This window comes from Anser brachyrhynchus (assembly GCF_964034855.1).
Source record: "Anser brachyrhynchus genome assembly, chromosome: 7".
Lineage (NCBI taxonomy): Eukaryota > Metazoa > Chordata > Aves > Anseriformes > Anatidae > Anser > Anser brachyrhynchus.
In genome coordinates, this window is record NC_137701.1 from 22,350,080 (window position 1) to 22,365,657 (window position 15,578).

Sequence of the window (15,578 nt, forward strand, 5' to 3'; positions counted from 1 at the left end):
GCAAGAGGAAGACTAAGGAAGCTATGTACATGCTATTGGCATTTTTGTCAGTCTGTATATAGGAAGGTCTCTTTCTGGCATTGTGGTATCCTTGTACTTTTGTAGCTATTGTAACTGTCACCAAAAAAGTTAAATAGACTGGGAAACATTCTATTTGTGTGGTACTGTTCACTTTCACACAGCTAATTAGCAATTGTTACTGGCCTGTCATTTCAATGTATAGAGGCACCTGTGCTCATAGAAATGCATAGGATATGTAGCGTGTGGTTACCCAGCAATATTCTTGTCTTTGTTCTGCCTTCACATCACTGAAAGCTACCTGTTTTGGGCAATGTTGCTGGGATATGAATGGGAAAGACATGTTGCAATATACTGTCCCTGTGTTGTTAAACTACGTGCATTTCTTTGGTCCCTGAGTGCAACCCACATTCAGTACATTAGTTGCCTTGGGGAAAATATATTCCACTAGCTGTCAAATTGCTAACTGTTACAGTCCTCAAAGGCGTATAAAGCGTATCTCACCTTGAGACAGCCATTCTCCCAATGAATCACAGACAGAGACAGCGATGTTCGCAATTTATAGCCATTACATCAGTGAGGCAGCAGAAGAAATGGCCAGTTCAATGCCAGTTCCTTTAAACTGTTGTGGTTGTTTGTTTGTTTGTTTAAATTTATTTTTATTTTGTGTGTGTTTGTTTTGTTTTTGTGTTGTTATTGTTTTGAAATTTCTGCTGGGTAAAATCTGATAGATTCACACTTTGACCATAATCAGCAAATTAATTTCTTCTTGTTTTTTTTCCAGAACCCTAGGTCTCTAATACCTGAATTTTACTTGAACATGTGGTTTATGAGAAGAGTGTACTGAACAAAATCTCTTTTGATTTCTAAATCTTCATATCTGTGTGTAGCTATAGCTGAAAGGCTCAAACACGTTCGGATTCATTATTACTTGATTGAGAAGATTGACACAGTATTTAACAAAGTCACATTTGCCTGTGACTGAAATTCATTTCCAAATGCTCCAGCATCATGCATACCTGGAATGTATTTGAAATCAAGTGCATGGAAGAAAAGTAGTTACTTGTCAAAAATAATATTTTAACAAATATTACATACGACAGTTTTGATAGCATTCTCTTCAGATTGCTGTCCTATTATTCAAGCAAGAAACCCCAAAGAGTATACCAATGCTTTTTGATGCCCTTATTGATGGAGGGAGATGATCATACCCCAGACATGTACAGTAGTACTACTGTGGCAGCAAGTATCTGAACAGAGATACCTGTACTCACATGATAAAATGTGGATTCTGAAAACTAACTAATGTCAGTAATTTCTTTCTCTTCATATTTTCTCTCTGAAGACATGTCAGTTCTAAATGAACCTTTCTACCTTTGAAGCTTTTAATTTTGGTTGATTGATTTGCAATGTGGAGTTCATCCATACAATGAATGTATTTTTAAAAGTTGTTTTTTTACATTATTTTACATACAATGTGTATTTTTATAAGTTTTTCCATACTTATTTAAATGAATTATATTTAACCAGTTCTATTTTTTTGTTTGTTTGTTTTAAATAACCGATAAAAGTTGTTTTGTATTTCAGTTCCTTAATTTGTTTCATTTTTCCAGCAAGGCTTGCAAAATACTTTAATGATCTTTGATATAATTACTGTTTGGTTGTTTGTTTTTTTTCTATCAACATGTAAGAATGAATGCATGGTTCATACAAATACAAATTAATTGATTTAAAGACTTGGCTGTAATCAGTTTTTACTTTTATTATTTTACCTTGGAGGTCAAGATATTTTTATGACAGAAGAACAGAAGAAATACTATAATGCAATGAAGAAATTGGGTTCCAAAAAACCACAAAAACCTATACCTAGACCAACGGTAAGAATATGTGCTACTCTTGTGTCATCTATGTTTGGTAACAGCAGTACCTTAACTACTAAAAGTCTCCCTTAACTCTAAAATGTTTTAGGCCTAGTTGAAATTCTCTTAATTCAAAGCGGAAACGTATATATTCTGCAGGAAGTCTCTCATAGTTGTTATGCCTGGGGAAATACAGAATCAAAGGATATGATAAAGTAGAAGTCTGTTGGGTTTTGAGGGGAAAACAAAAAACTGGCAAACAGAAAAATTGCTAGAGAGTGCTTTTAGATTTTTCGGCTTGTTGCTTGGTTGTGTATTTTGGGGGAGGAACAAAGTAGTAGGACAGAAAAAAATGTTCATTACATGCAACATACTATTACATTTTCTTTTTTCTCCCTTCAGAATAAATTGCAAGGCTTGGTGTTTGATATTGTAACAAAGCAAGCATTTGATATCAGCATTATGGTCCTCATCTGTCTTAACATGGTCACCATGATGATAGAAACAGATGACCAGGGTGAACTGATGCAAAATATTTTATACTGGATTAACTTGGTATTTGTTGTCCTTTTCACTGGCGAATGTGTCTTCAAATTGTTCTCACTACGATATTATTACTTCACCATTGGCTGGAATATATTTGATTTTGTGGTTGTTATTCTATCAATAGTAGGTAAGAAACTCTTCCATTTCAAATGAAATACAGTACGGTATATTTTTTAAATGTTTTATCTCTGCAAAGTTTTACAGATTAGAGGAATACTTAATTTTTATTTCTCCTGATTATTTAGGAAGTGTGAAGCATACTTGAGAATAGTACCTGCTCAATAATTCCATATCAAATTTAATACTCATTTTTTCGAAGAGTGCTGGAAAAAAATCTTAAATTACCCATAGCAAATTAAAAACTATTGACTCATCCTCCAGTTACAATTTCCAGAAATTTCACAGATAGAGTTGTTCTTCATTCTTACTCTTTCTTGTGGATTATGTTAGCCTTTTAATTTTATTTTTATCTTTCACAGGTATGTTTTTAGCTAAGGTGATTGAAAAGTATTTTGTGTCCCCAACATTATTCCGAGTCGTACGACTTGCCAGAATAGGTCGAATCCTGCGTCTCATTAAAGGCGCTAAGGGAATCCGCACTCTGCTCTTTGCTTTGATGATGTCTCTTCCTGCTCTGTTCAACATTGGTCTGCTGCTGTTCCTGGTCATGTTTATCTATGCGATATTTGGCATGTCCAACTTTGCCTATGTTAAGAGGGAAGCTGGGATTGATGACATGTTCAACTTTGAAACATTTGGCAACAGCATGATCTGCCTATTTCAAATCACCACATCTGCTGGCTGGGATGGTTTGTTAGCCCCAATTCTGAACAGTGGGAAGCCGGACTGTGACCCTGACAAACCTCATCCGGGGAGCTCTGTTAAAGGCGACTGCGGCAACCCTTCCGTTGGGATTTTCTTCTTTGTCAGCTACATCATCATATCCTTTCTGGTAGTGGTGAACATGTACATTGCTGTGATTCTGGAGAACTTTGGTGTTGCCACTGAAGAAAGTGCTGAACCCTTGGGTGAGGATGACTTTGAGATGTTCTATGAGGTTTGGGAAAAATATGATCCAGATGCCACACAATTCATAGAATATAGCAAACTGTCTGATTTTGCAGCTTCTCTGGATCCTCCTCTTAATATACCAAAACCAAACACAATTCAGCTTATTGCAATGGATCTGCCCATGGTAAGCGGTGACAGAATTCACTGCCTTGACATCTTGTTCGCTTTCACAAAGCGTGTTTTGGGGGAAAGTGATGAGATGGATGCCCTCAGAATCCAGATGGAAGATCGTTTTATGGCAGCCAATCCTTCTAAAGTCTCCTATGAACCAATCACAACCACATTAAAACGCAAACAGGAGGAAGTGTCTGCTACTATTATTCAGCGTGCTTATAGATGTTATCTTTTAAGGCAGTCAATAAAGAAACTTTTGTATATGTATCGCAAAGATGGGGTTGATCTCCTTAGCAAAAAAGATATGATTTTTGGTAAGTTAAGTGAAAACTCACCTCCAGAGAAAATGGATATGACTACATCCACCACATCTCCACCTTCTTATGATAGCGTAACAAAACCAGAAAAGGAAAAATATGAAGATGACAAATCAGAGAAAGAAGACAAGGGGAAAGACAGAAAAGGAAATAAAAAGTAAAAGAGGACATAAATATATGGTCTGTGGTGGCTGTTTACAGCCTGAGAAGATGACATTTTTATCAATAATACTTTTATTGGAGGATTATGCCAAAATGACAAATTTTTACATATTTACCCAGTGCTACAGTCAGTGCCTGTACCAAGATAATGACTTGTCATTAGTAAACCCTGTATGTAAGAGGGAAACAACCTTGCCAGAAATGTAGCCTTTATTACCAGCTGACAATAATGGAGAAGAGACTCTAAATTTCTTCTTGGACTGTACTGACCTTGAATGGAATGCAAAATTACCAGTCATAAGTCTGTATTTTGTGGAATAAGTGTATCCACTGTGTACACTTCATCTGTTAAGTTCCATTTGTGTAATTTCTTTTGGTGATCTCATTTGCTTTAATTCATATACTATTATTTGTAATTCTGCTGTGTTGAGGAAAAAGGTGAATACTCTTTCAGAGGAACACAAATGTTAGGAATACGTAATTATGTCATCATAATGTGAACATAGTTGTCTTCAAGCGAGCACTTCTAAAAGCAGAAAGACAAGATTCCAGATTCTTGGGCCTCTCTAGATCAAATCAACAGCAAATGATACAGAACAGAGCTTAAAGAAATAATTTATCAGGAAACAAAACAAGGGAGGAATCATTTTCACAGAAAGAAGGTTGGTAGTTTGATCTCTTTATTAATTCTTCATTTATTACACAGTCCTATTCAGGTAATGATTTAAATAAATCATGCTACATGCAATTCCTGTTTTGAAAAATATGAAACTTAAAAAAAAAAAAAAAAAATCTTTCAGGGTCCTAGATAGCACTTAGTTCCTGAGGGTTTTAAACAATTCTATCACAGAAAAGCTGTAAACACCAACTTTTGCCTATAGGGAATTACTGAAATAAAGTGGTAATCTTTTTTTTTAATTTTTTTTTTTTTTAGAAAATCTTTAGACCCACTAATAAGTAGCTTTGATACTCCATTCCAAAGTCAATCTCTGCAGGTTTTATTTATTTTGTATAAATAAAACCGATTTAAGACAGTAATCAAAGCTATATGTGTAAACTGATAGCAAAATACCTACTGGGACAAATTTTGCTTTAGTGTATACCTCAGGCTGAAATTTCTGTACTTTGTAGAAATGGACCATGACAGAGACATGTACATTGGAGGTGGTTTCAACCCCCATGGCACTCTAGTCAGGTTTCCACTGTACGAAATGCAATCTTCGATAGAAGGCTGAGGTGTCCAAAAGGATGTGCTTGAATCAGCTTTGTCCTGCACTGTGGTTTACATCACTTTTTTTTCATCAAGGCTTACACTTCATATGCAAGTAAAATGTTCTCTGTTACTTAATCAGTTGTTTTACACAGTGGTATCGGTTTGAAAAGAGACAGTGACCTAAGTACTGTATTTATTGCATCAAATATGTACCCTACTAAGTGTAGCTTATAACGTTTCAATAGATAGCTTGATATATTCTGTAATACTCCAAATAATTGGGAAGCTTTAACTGATGCATGCTTGCTGCTATTATCCTACAGCTATTCAAGTCTAAGATGGAAAGACATGTGAATGGTAGAAAGGAAAAAAACTGTTTGAGACCATCATTCCTCATACCAGTAAGCAATAGTTTGCTGTTATTATAGATTTTATTTTGAGTTTAGTAATCAATAATATGCAGTGAATAACCAGACCATACAGGATAAATATATTGCTTAACTTGATAAAAATGTGGGGCTATTGAAAATAACTTTTATAATATATATCTCTCTATATTGATCTATTCACGTTATTTTGCAAATAATTTCATTTTAAACATTTTGTACATACAAGAGGATACTACAAATATGTTCACACTGTTAGTCATTTTTATTGCTTTCTATCTGTGACAATTTATTGCTGTGAAACCTAAGGTACGATGTGAATTGGCAGTTGCAATTTTCTGCTAATTGTATTAAAATAGATTTTAATAAGGAATAGTTTTAAAAGAAATAGTATAGATCTTTTTCTGATCAGTAAGTAGTTCTTTGTATGTGACACAAGATGGAAGGCTTTCTTTTGAAATCATACTGATGTCTGGCAATTTTCAGGTTGTTCTTAGTCACAGAAACCCTGTTTTTCCTGTGTTAGTCTCACACTGACTGCTGGTCCCGTTAATTCATGCTGCAGTACTAGTGTTTTAAATACAATTTGCTATTCAAAATCTTTCTTCATGAGAATAAGTAGTGACCTTCTATAATGAACAGTGGAATACCTTGCATTTCTTACAAAAGAAAATATAGATGGGCTTCTGCTTTTACAGAAACTATTGACTCTCAGTGTACTGGTGAACTGCATGCAGGAAGTTGTTTTACCAAAAGTAACAACATTGCTAACAACCCAAAAGAATAAAGATAACCTTTTTATGTACTCATTTTAGTCTTTGTGTTTTTATTGTATGAAGTTAATACAGTTTAACAAGTAATTGTTAAAATTAAGGGTGAACCACTTCAGCTGATGCCATTACAGGCACGGACCCTGGCAGGAGGTTGCAAACAGGCAGCAGGATGTGGGGCAAGTGGACATGTGCATGGAGTAATTAATGATTTTTTTTCATACCTGTTGTGAAGACTACTGTATACTTGGGTTAATAGAGCTAACAGGAGAAAAAAAAAAAAAAGACAACCTCAAATATGCTATATTTTCAAGGACAACATGTATGGTTTTTGTAGTTATACCTAATTTCAGTTAGTTTCTTTTCTGTGCTTATGTCCGTGTCCAGAATAGTTATTGTTCTAATATCTTAATTGCTGAGAATACAAAGCAGTAGTGTAAATGTTCTGTAAAAATTCTTGGTCATTGAATTGCTGTTTGAAGGACAAAACTGTTTTAAGTCGGTGCTGGATAGGTAGGTAGATAAATTTGTGGAATAAGCATGGAATGCTTATGTAAAAATTTTACTACACATCTGGTAATGTGCAGAAGTGTATGTGAGATCATTTATAAAATCAGTTTGATTATGGTTTCAATAAACAAAATGTTAAGTGAAGTCATTCATCATTTTTGTTGAGTCCAATTGTAAACTTTTTGGTTCATTGCACAAAGAGTAATATATTTGCAGATTTAAATATTATAATATTTGAATAAACTTTGATCCTTTTATATTTCTTTGAAGTTATTCCAGTATACCTGGAAGTTATTTGGCAGACAGTTGACTTTCAGTCTTCCTCCTTAACGTGCAGGTATAAAGAATATTCGTGTTTTAATGTTGATACAAGAGAGATGTTTCAGCATAATGGTTCAGTCATATATGAGCATGTAAAACACTAAGCAAAACTCCCACAGCAGGAGGTCTCTGCACTCTCTTACTATCCTAGTTCACAGAGAATGATAGATGAGTAAGAAGGGTACACACACACATTTTAAAGGAGAAATGTATGTTCCTGAATACCATAAATACATCAAATTCATTAAAAGAGCATCTCCTTTAGCTGTTGGCTGCATTAAGACTTAAAATAAAAATTTAAACCTGACAGCATCCAGTAGAGGGCACAAACACCTACCAGATGATCGTGGTACTCATGGTGTCTTCTGCCACAGAATAAAGAAATAAAAATTGCAGTCACTGACACAGGGAATATCCTATAGCTTTGCACATAATTTATAGATTTTATATATTTGTGTTTTTTTTTCTAGTGGACATAATAATTCATCTTGTTTTGTAAAGGTAATACTCGTTGGTAATACTTCTGTGACCTGGCTAGCAGCTTTTGCATTTAGGTTCTGCACAATAATAGGTGGCCCTATATCTATCTAGAGCTGACATGACGTTAAGAACTCTCACACTTGTCCAGCTTACTAAAATACAACCTATGGGTATCTATTAAATGCACTGGGGAATTCCACAAATAATGGTGCTTTTATTAATATGCATTATTCAGTTCCACGGCGCACATATAAAAGAGCTTCCACCTTCTAAAAGAATCAAATATTGAAGTATGTGTCTTTATTTGCATGTCAAACAATCCTTAACATGAAGTATTATTAAAAATGCTTTGGTTTTCTTTGGACCTAGAAAATTCTTACAATTCATTCAGTAGTATAGTATATATTCAGAAAGGCTTATCTAGCTTTATAATGCATTAGAAAAAATATCCTGAAGTGTCTGCAGTGTAGGAATATATAATGGCTCACAAACCTCTGCATTAGCAATATCATTTTCAGTGGAGGATGGTACCCATCTCTTTCATTCTCTAAGCACAGATAGGTTTGTCTATGTGATCCAGCATGCAGTCTCTGTTACTTAGCATATTTTATATTTCCTTGCTGATCAGCGGGTGCACAGAGAAACACGTGTATCTCAGTGCTTGCCTAAAAAAAAAAATCATATTGCAGTGTAACCCAAGCAAAGTAAACTGCGGTACATTCTCATCCCTCTGGAGAGGGGAAATTGCATGCTGAAGCACACAGGAGCTCTACTGCAAGAATAACGTTTGATGAAAACAAGGAATGGCACTTCATCAACAATTTATAACACACAAAAACAGCAGTGCCGGATATATTATGCACTTGCATTTTCTGTTGCCTTAAAATCATGTTGCTTTCTCTTTTACAGCAATCCTGATGATTATCTTTGTGGAATGGGACAGCCAATTAAAAAGAAAACACTATTTTTTTTCAGAAAATATATCTGAAACAATGTAATAAACTGTTTTCATTTTCAAAGCAGTAAATATCTGTAGCATGTATGTTCATAAGTGGTCAGGGAATTACATACCTGTTTGTAGTATTGCTTTATAAAAATGTCATGCTTGCAGATACCATAGCAACCCCTGTCATGTGGTACTTTTCAATTACCAAAGTATACAATAGCTTTTATGCTCATATTCTGCAGCAATACTTGCACTAATATGTATCCGTAAAAGTATCTGTATATAACGTATAGTAAACACTGCATCTTCACCCACTGAATATGGCAAATTGGACTGTTGCCTGCCTGATACCACAAACATGATAATTGCTGGCAAAAACTAGAAAAAGACTTTATCTAATGATAAGCATTGTGAATCCCTGTAACTTTATCTTCATGATGTCTGTCAATGTGACGTTTAGAGGGTCATGCAGAATTCCTGCAAATACTTGTATATTTATGTATATAAATTTTAATCATAGAAGATTGGAAATTGGATGTGCTTTATATAGTGCTGGATAGGTGGGGAGAGCAATTCAGGCCCCTGACAGCCTCTGTCCAGAGCTGCATGCACACTCAAGAAATAGGAATTTTGGGAGTGGTACTGAAGAGCATTGTAAACTTGCCAGCTTTACCACTCTTGCTTTAAAAAAAAAAAAAAAAAAAAGAAAAGAAAAAAGAAAACATTTTATATGAAATGTTGCAACAATCTTTTAGATTTTTGTTATTGTATAAAAATAAAAATAAAAACAAGGAAGTGAGAATGTGAAAAAAAGATAGTAACTAATGCAAATGTGGAGAAGACAGATAATAAAATGTTAACATGATTTTTCTACTTGTATTTTAGGAATAAAACCTTCCTCGCGTTTGAATTTTCCCCATATGAGGACAGCTTCATACATAGGAAATCTCAGAAGGTACAAGAAAGAACTGACGACAGCAAAGGAAATTAAAGTGCAGACACTGCTGAGAGGTTATTAATGTAAAATCTTTTGCAAAGTTAATTAGAAATTGATGCATTGTAAAACTAAAAGAAAGTGCTAAAGAACATGGCAGTGAGAAAAATCTGTAGCAGAGTATGATTAGAAACGGTTGTCTCAGTACAAGGGAATCTCTTTTTTTTTCATGTGATGAGAGAGAGAGAAAATCATATTCTAAAACGTAAGGTCAAAAAATATTTTACGTTTGTTAACATCCAAATCATATGTGTATATATGTATGTGTATGCACCCTATCTATTCAAGTCTATTATATAAACATCTTGAATCAGTTCAGAGAGTAAAAATCTTCCCAATTTTCTTTAAAAAAAAAAAAAAGTCATAATGGAGGGACATGCAGGCTCAACTTTTCTGTATTATTTGGTACCTACTTGCTCTCCAGCTTCGTTTTCCCAGTCGCATGCCCATGGTATGCCATGTATGCAGCAGTGGCCAAATGGTTTTGATTATAACTAAAAATGGAAACTAATTTCCCAGTATATCCGCTTCGGAAATTAGTGTGTCTTGTACAACTACATTCAGTAGAATTGAAATCAAGCCCTTGACTTACTGTTTTCCAGTTATGGATTTCCTAAAAGATAAATATTTCTACTTTTCTTCCTCTGCCTCTGGAGTCTAAATAAATGATTCTGAGTCTTTACCTTATGACAGATGAGTCACTTCATTGTTGCATTGTGTAAGGAAGAGTACAAGTTATGCCTTCACATGTAAAATACTGGGGAAGGACATTAATTTTTCTCAAATTAGCTTTGTCAAACTGTAACAACATATGCCATTGCTGCTGATGTAAAACATAAGAAAAGGTTACAGATTTAGCACTTTTTTTTTTTTTGCTAAAGATAATTAAAATATATAATCTCAAGGCAAATCATGCATGGAGGAAACTTTCAAAAATATGTTTGAAGATCTCATTAGATCTGTATCCAAGAGCCACATCTCTGAAATGTTATTTTTATATATAAGTATAATAATAATATAATAGTGTATTACTGTGTTATCCCTGGGATTCAAGGCACTGAAAGGAAGCTATACATGTAAAGGAATGGACAGGGATGATTGCATAGTCTAGTAATGGATATAAATGACTCTCTGTTACAAAAAGGTAATCTTAAAAAGCCTCTTGTGGCATTTTTTTCTGCCTTTTAAGGTTAAATGTAAGTCACTATCATTCATTTAATATCATGTGCAATGATTTATATTTGTAGTTTATTAATTTTTTTTGTTTGTTCACAGTTTGAATTTTAGAAGCCAACAACTGATATATTGGAAAAGCTGTATATTGGAAATGGCATAATTTTAGTGAAATATGACATTAATAATATTTAAGGAATCTTTCTGTGTGAAAATAATATAAATAAGCTCTTCTATTTCTATGAAGTCTATTGGCAATTAGACAAAGATGAATTAGCCTCTACCTGGACTACCAAAGTTAGTTTGCCATGTCATTGTCAGAGAAGATAACCTAGGCTAATTAACAATAATACTGTGACTATTCAGAGTGTAACTAATAGAAATTTAAATACAAAGGCTTTGACAAATGCTAAATACTTTTGCTGGGAGAAATCACTGTTTTTTCACTTACCAATGTTTTTGTAACACAAAAGAGACTTTATAGCCTTTCTTATATTAAAGATTCCTGTTCTTGAATCTAAAATGCACAATTTTGCAAGATTATGAATCATTGAAACCCATAGGTTCCCTGCATAAAATATAATAATCAAACAGGCTATCTCTAATAGCTTGTTTTCAGTGTACTTTGTTGATTTATTGTAAGTTCTCTGACAATAGAAAATAAATAAAATTAAATTAAGAAAGTAATTGCTTCACGTACATGATATCCATCCTTACAAAGCAGTATTTTAGAACTGCCTCTGACTGAAATAATTATGTTTAAGAGTTTCAGAAGCTGTGCTTTTTCTAATATCTACAGTTGTCAGTATTACAGCAACCACTGACTCCTTTAAAAGTAAGATTCCTTAGTTAAGGGATTTAAAGCTTTTAAAATTATTTTCTTTTTTCAATAAACAAATGTCTCTTTTCAAAATATTACCAGCACCTTTTTAGGGGATTGAATTATGTACGACGTACTAGAAAGAGGTTTATTGATTTTAGATATTATTCTAATTTCATTAATATTTGTTTTGCTAATATTCATGAGCTACTAAAGAATGTCAGCTTTTCCCAACAGCTGATTTTGACACTGTGCTGTCCATGATGGTCAAGTCTAAGATGACTTCTGTATTGTCATCACATTAGTTTGATACCAGATTATGTAGAATGCCTGGTTCTACTGTCTTGACTATTTTCCAGGCTTTTACCTGTTAACACTGACAGTTATCTTATATGTGCTGGCAATGTATGAAGTTGGGAAGCTAAGTCCGAGTTTTTATTAGCTAGGGAGCACAACATTTGTGTATATTGAGATATTTTTAAGGACCAGCTGTCTTTGTATTCATGACAAACCTAGAGAAAGAATATGTAAAAAAAATTTGCCAAAAAGGGAAAAAAATAAAACTGGAAATATGTTAAAAGACAATCTGATGATTTCTTATTTCCTTCCTCCATCTCAAAGTAGTCAAATTTTTCAGAGGACAACCAACTGGTTAAAGCCCAGGAGAGAGAGAGTTTCTTGAACACAAGTAAGTATTAAAACTCCTCATGGAGGGTCATGTCTACTCATATAACCAAAGTTTAAGAGTTAAGAATTCATAAATTTCTACTCACTTTCATGGAAGTACTGTATTTATAAAGACGAGGACAACAGCAGGGCATAGGTGGCATAAGTATAAGAATACTACTACAGCACATACTTTGAAGTATTTTAAAACCCACAATAACCCAAAACAACAATAACAAAAGCAGCAGTCGTCGGGGTTGTGTGTAAGAATATAATCTAAATCATGTTATTCTCAGTATGAATTTTCTCATAAACTTCCACTCAAAGTTTCTATTTGTGTAGGTGAGATGCATTTAAAATGCACATATGGTTATGATCTCATATATAAATATGATATGTCCCTTTGGTTGAACAAGGTATAGCACTTTTTGTTCAAATGTTCAGTGAATAATCTGTTTTTGGAGAAAGTGGGAATTGGTAATATTATAGCATGTTGTCTCTCAAAACCTTTTCCAAATGCCCAAATTCTTTGATAGTCCCCAAGTCTTGGTTTTAGGATATCAAGTCTAGTAAAAAGATATATAAGAAGGCCAACAACCATATGTGAGTCAAATAAGTTCTCTATCTATCTTCCACAGTTCTGATACTAATCTCCAGAGGTAAAGAATTAGTGAATTTTTGAGATGCGTGTCTAACAGCTGAAAATTTTTTAACCATTTCAAAATTCATGTAACGTTGTTTTGATATGAGGGGTTCACTACATTTATCTTTAATACTATACTGAAGAGTGTACACCTGTTTCTCTAAACACAAGTACTTTTCCTTTCAAAATTTAAGACAGCTCTAGTAAAATACAATATAGTCTCCATCTCTCTCCCTTCTCCTTCCTGCTCTTTCCACAGTCTAGAAGCGAAAGGAGATGCCTTTCAAGCAGGAAGACCCAAAATCAATTTATTGCAGCAGATGGTTCAAACAGTGGAGCTGAAGAGTAGTTGGATCAGCTGTAGCAGTTATTTCATGTGACAGCACCAGCAAATGGTGGTAGGTAACCTCATTATCAAATAAACTTCAGTAGCAGTTAGAATAAATGTTAAAGAATAAAGAAATAAAACATTGTTCTTTAGTAAAGACATTAGATAAAATTTAAGTCTTTTAGGATTAATTAGATAATTGGTCACAAGGAATATTGTGTTTGTTCCACGTAAAGCTGTAGACTTGTGTATGTATTATTCAAAAAACCAGATACACAGCACTCAGCCCTCCCCCAAAGGGGTAGAAGACACTCTCAAAATGATTTAGAACAATTTTGAAACATGAAAAAAGTACTGTCTAAAAATGTCCTGTTTACCTGTAAGCAGAAGCAGGTAATAGTTCATTCTTAGAGACCAATAACCAACTTACTTTCTACTTGCACTAATAACACTTTGTTGTTGTTGTTGTTGTAAAGAAGTTAGTTCTATCCTTCTAAAACATGTTTCATCTGACAAAAGTGATAAAGGGTTTTAGACAGTATCTAGCTCATTCATAACCCCTGTGAGAGTTCATTTATGTTTGGCTGCATTTTGCTAACAGTTTCTAGAGTGTAGTTAAATTTCAGGATAATTTCAGCTATGAACTTCTCTAACACTTTAAAAATTCTCTTGTGGTGCCAAATAACTTTTCTAAAATCTTGCTGATCACTAAGAGCCTACTCTGAATTTCTGATCTGTCTGAGCACAGCTGGGATGCTGGTCAGGAAAACCTTTCTTTGGAGATTACTGGCTGCTGGCCATTCCCATGATGAGGAACCCTGAGGCACCTGTAATGCCAAAAAGCTGCCATATGTATTACCAAGCTAAACTGAAGCTTAGCTGATTCCCTGGATGAGAGTCCAACTGATTACTTCCTGACTATTCCCAACCTGTTCATTGAAGTTGCATAGGATAAGTTATGGCAGCTACCAAGCAGGCAGAGAATTCTATCTTTCAGCATACCACAGTGAGCACAGCATCTTAATCCTTCATTACATCTGTTTGTTACACAACATTGTTAACACAATGGTTAACAACTCATTCCTCCATTCTGCCCGCTGTGGTGATAATCTTGGGTGCAGAACTGGTCAGCTCTGTTAGATAAGGCAGGTTTCTCCATCATGGTTTTCCTATCTTTACCATTTACCAGGGCATGAGGTGAAGGGAGAAAAAAAGGTAAGAGATGAAAAGGAGGAGAAGCAGCTCCTCAGTTCAGAAAGCTTACAAGGAGGTGGGTGGAGTAGGCATAGCCACAAAGGAACAAAATGAAGCGGGGCAGTAACTTCTGTTCCAGACTGTCAAAGACTGAATTAGCTGAACTGGTTTATGACTAGTATTATAGGCAATCCACTGTTTAATTTAGCATTAAGAAAAAAAAAGAAACAATAAAATCATGAGTCCACCAAAAAGATGAAAAATTTTCAGCTTGATTTTAAGTAAGGGGATTCTGTAGGATAAGGCCTATTGAGCAATTGCACGTCTCTCCCTTTGTATTTATAAAGCACATATACTTAAGAGTTTCTGGATGCATCAGATCAGTTTCTGTATGTATTAAGGGATTACTGCAAATTCCCTTAAAATAATCTAGATCTGTTACTGGCAATGATACTGACACATACCATAGACATGATTAATTACTACCATCACAGATAGTTCAGTATATTTCCATTAATCTTTCATATCACTACCCTTTCCTAATCTTAGTTGTTCTTACCTGGGAGAGGAGTTGGGTCACCTCACTGATTTTAGCAGTGCTCACCCCTATCAATACAAAATTATGCTCTTATTTTATAGACTTGCTTCAAATTATTTTCAAGTATTCCAGCTTCCTTCCTTGAAGCTTCATACATTTATCTTGAATCTCCAGATTGTATGAATACAGTATGAAAAATACTGATAGCCATAACTTTTATAAAACTAGTTATCATACAATCACCATTTCATTTAAGTGGGTATAATTTATATACCTGGGGTTTCCTTTACATTCCTTCTTTACATTCTTGAGACCTGTTTGGTGAGTAAGATCTGGTGCTGGTAACTCGTGATTTTTGCTTCAGTAGCACTTTTGACAGTTGGTATCTCTGGAAGTGTCTCATCCTAACTAATTGTAAAGTAGAAAGCCTAAATTAGGCCGTAGTTTCACAAACATATTTAACTGCTGTGAGTTGGTGATGTAAGTGAAAGAAGCCCTGCTCTTCCCTT

The 15,578-nt window shown here is 34.4% G+C and overlaps 1 protein-coding gene and 1 long non-coding RNA gene across 12 annotated transcripts in view; one reads left to right on the forward strand and one right to left on the reverse strand.

Annotated features, from left to right (window-relative positions):
- Positions 1-4,932, forward strand: part of LOC308198554 (sodium channel protein type 2 subunit alpha-like) — a 130,955-nt gene extending 126,023 nt beyond the window's left edge. For all 11 annotated transcript variants that reach the window (XM_080601151.1, XM_080601158.1, XM_080601161.1 and 8 more), the window contains 3 exons: positions 1,791-1,895; positions 2,280-2,550; positions 2,903-4,932. In XM_080601151.1, coding sequence (XP_080457277.1) covers positions 1,791-1,895; positions 2,280-2,550; positions 2,903-4,086 — 1,560 coding nt within the window. In that variant the 3' untranslated portion in view covers positions 4,087-4,932. The remainder of the gene's footprint in view (positions 1-1,790; positions 1,896-2,279; positions 2,551-2,902) is intronic.
- The window catches only part of LOC308198593, a 119,192-nt gene that overhangs the window by 61,488 nt on the left and 42,126 nt on the right, over positions 1-15,578 (reverse strand). The gene's annotated exons all lie outside the window — the stretch shown is intronic.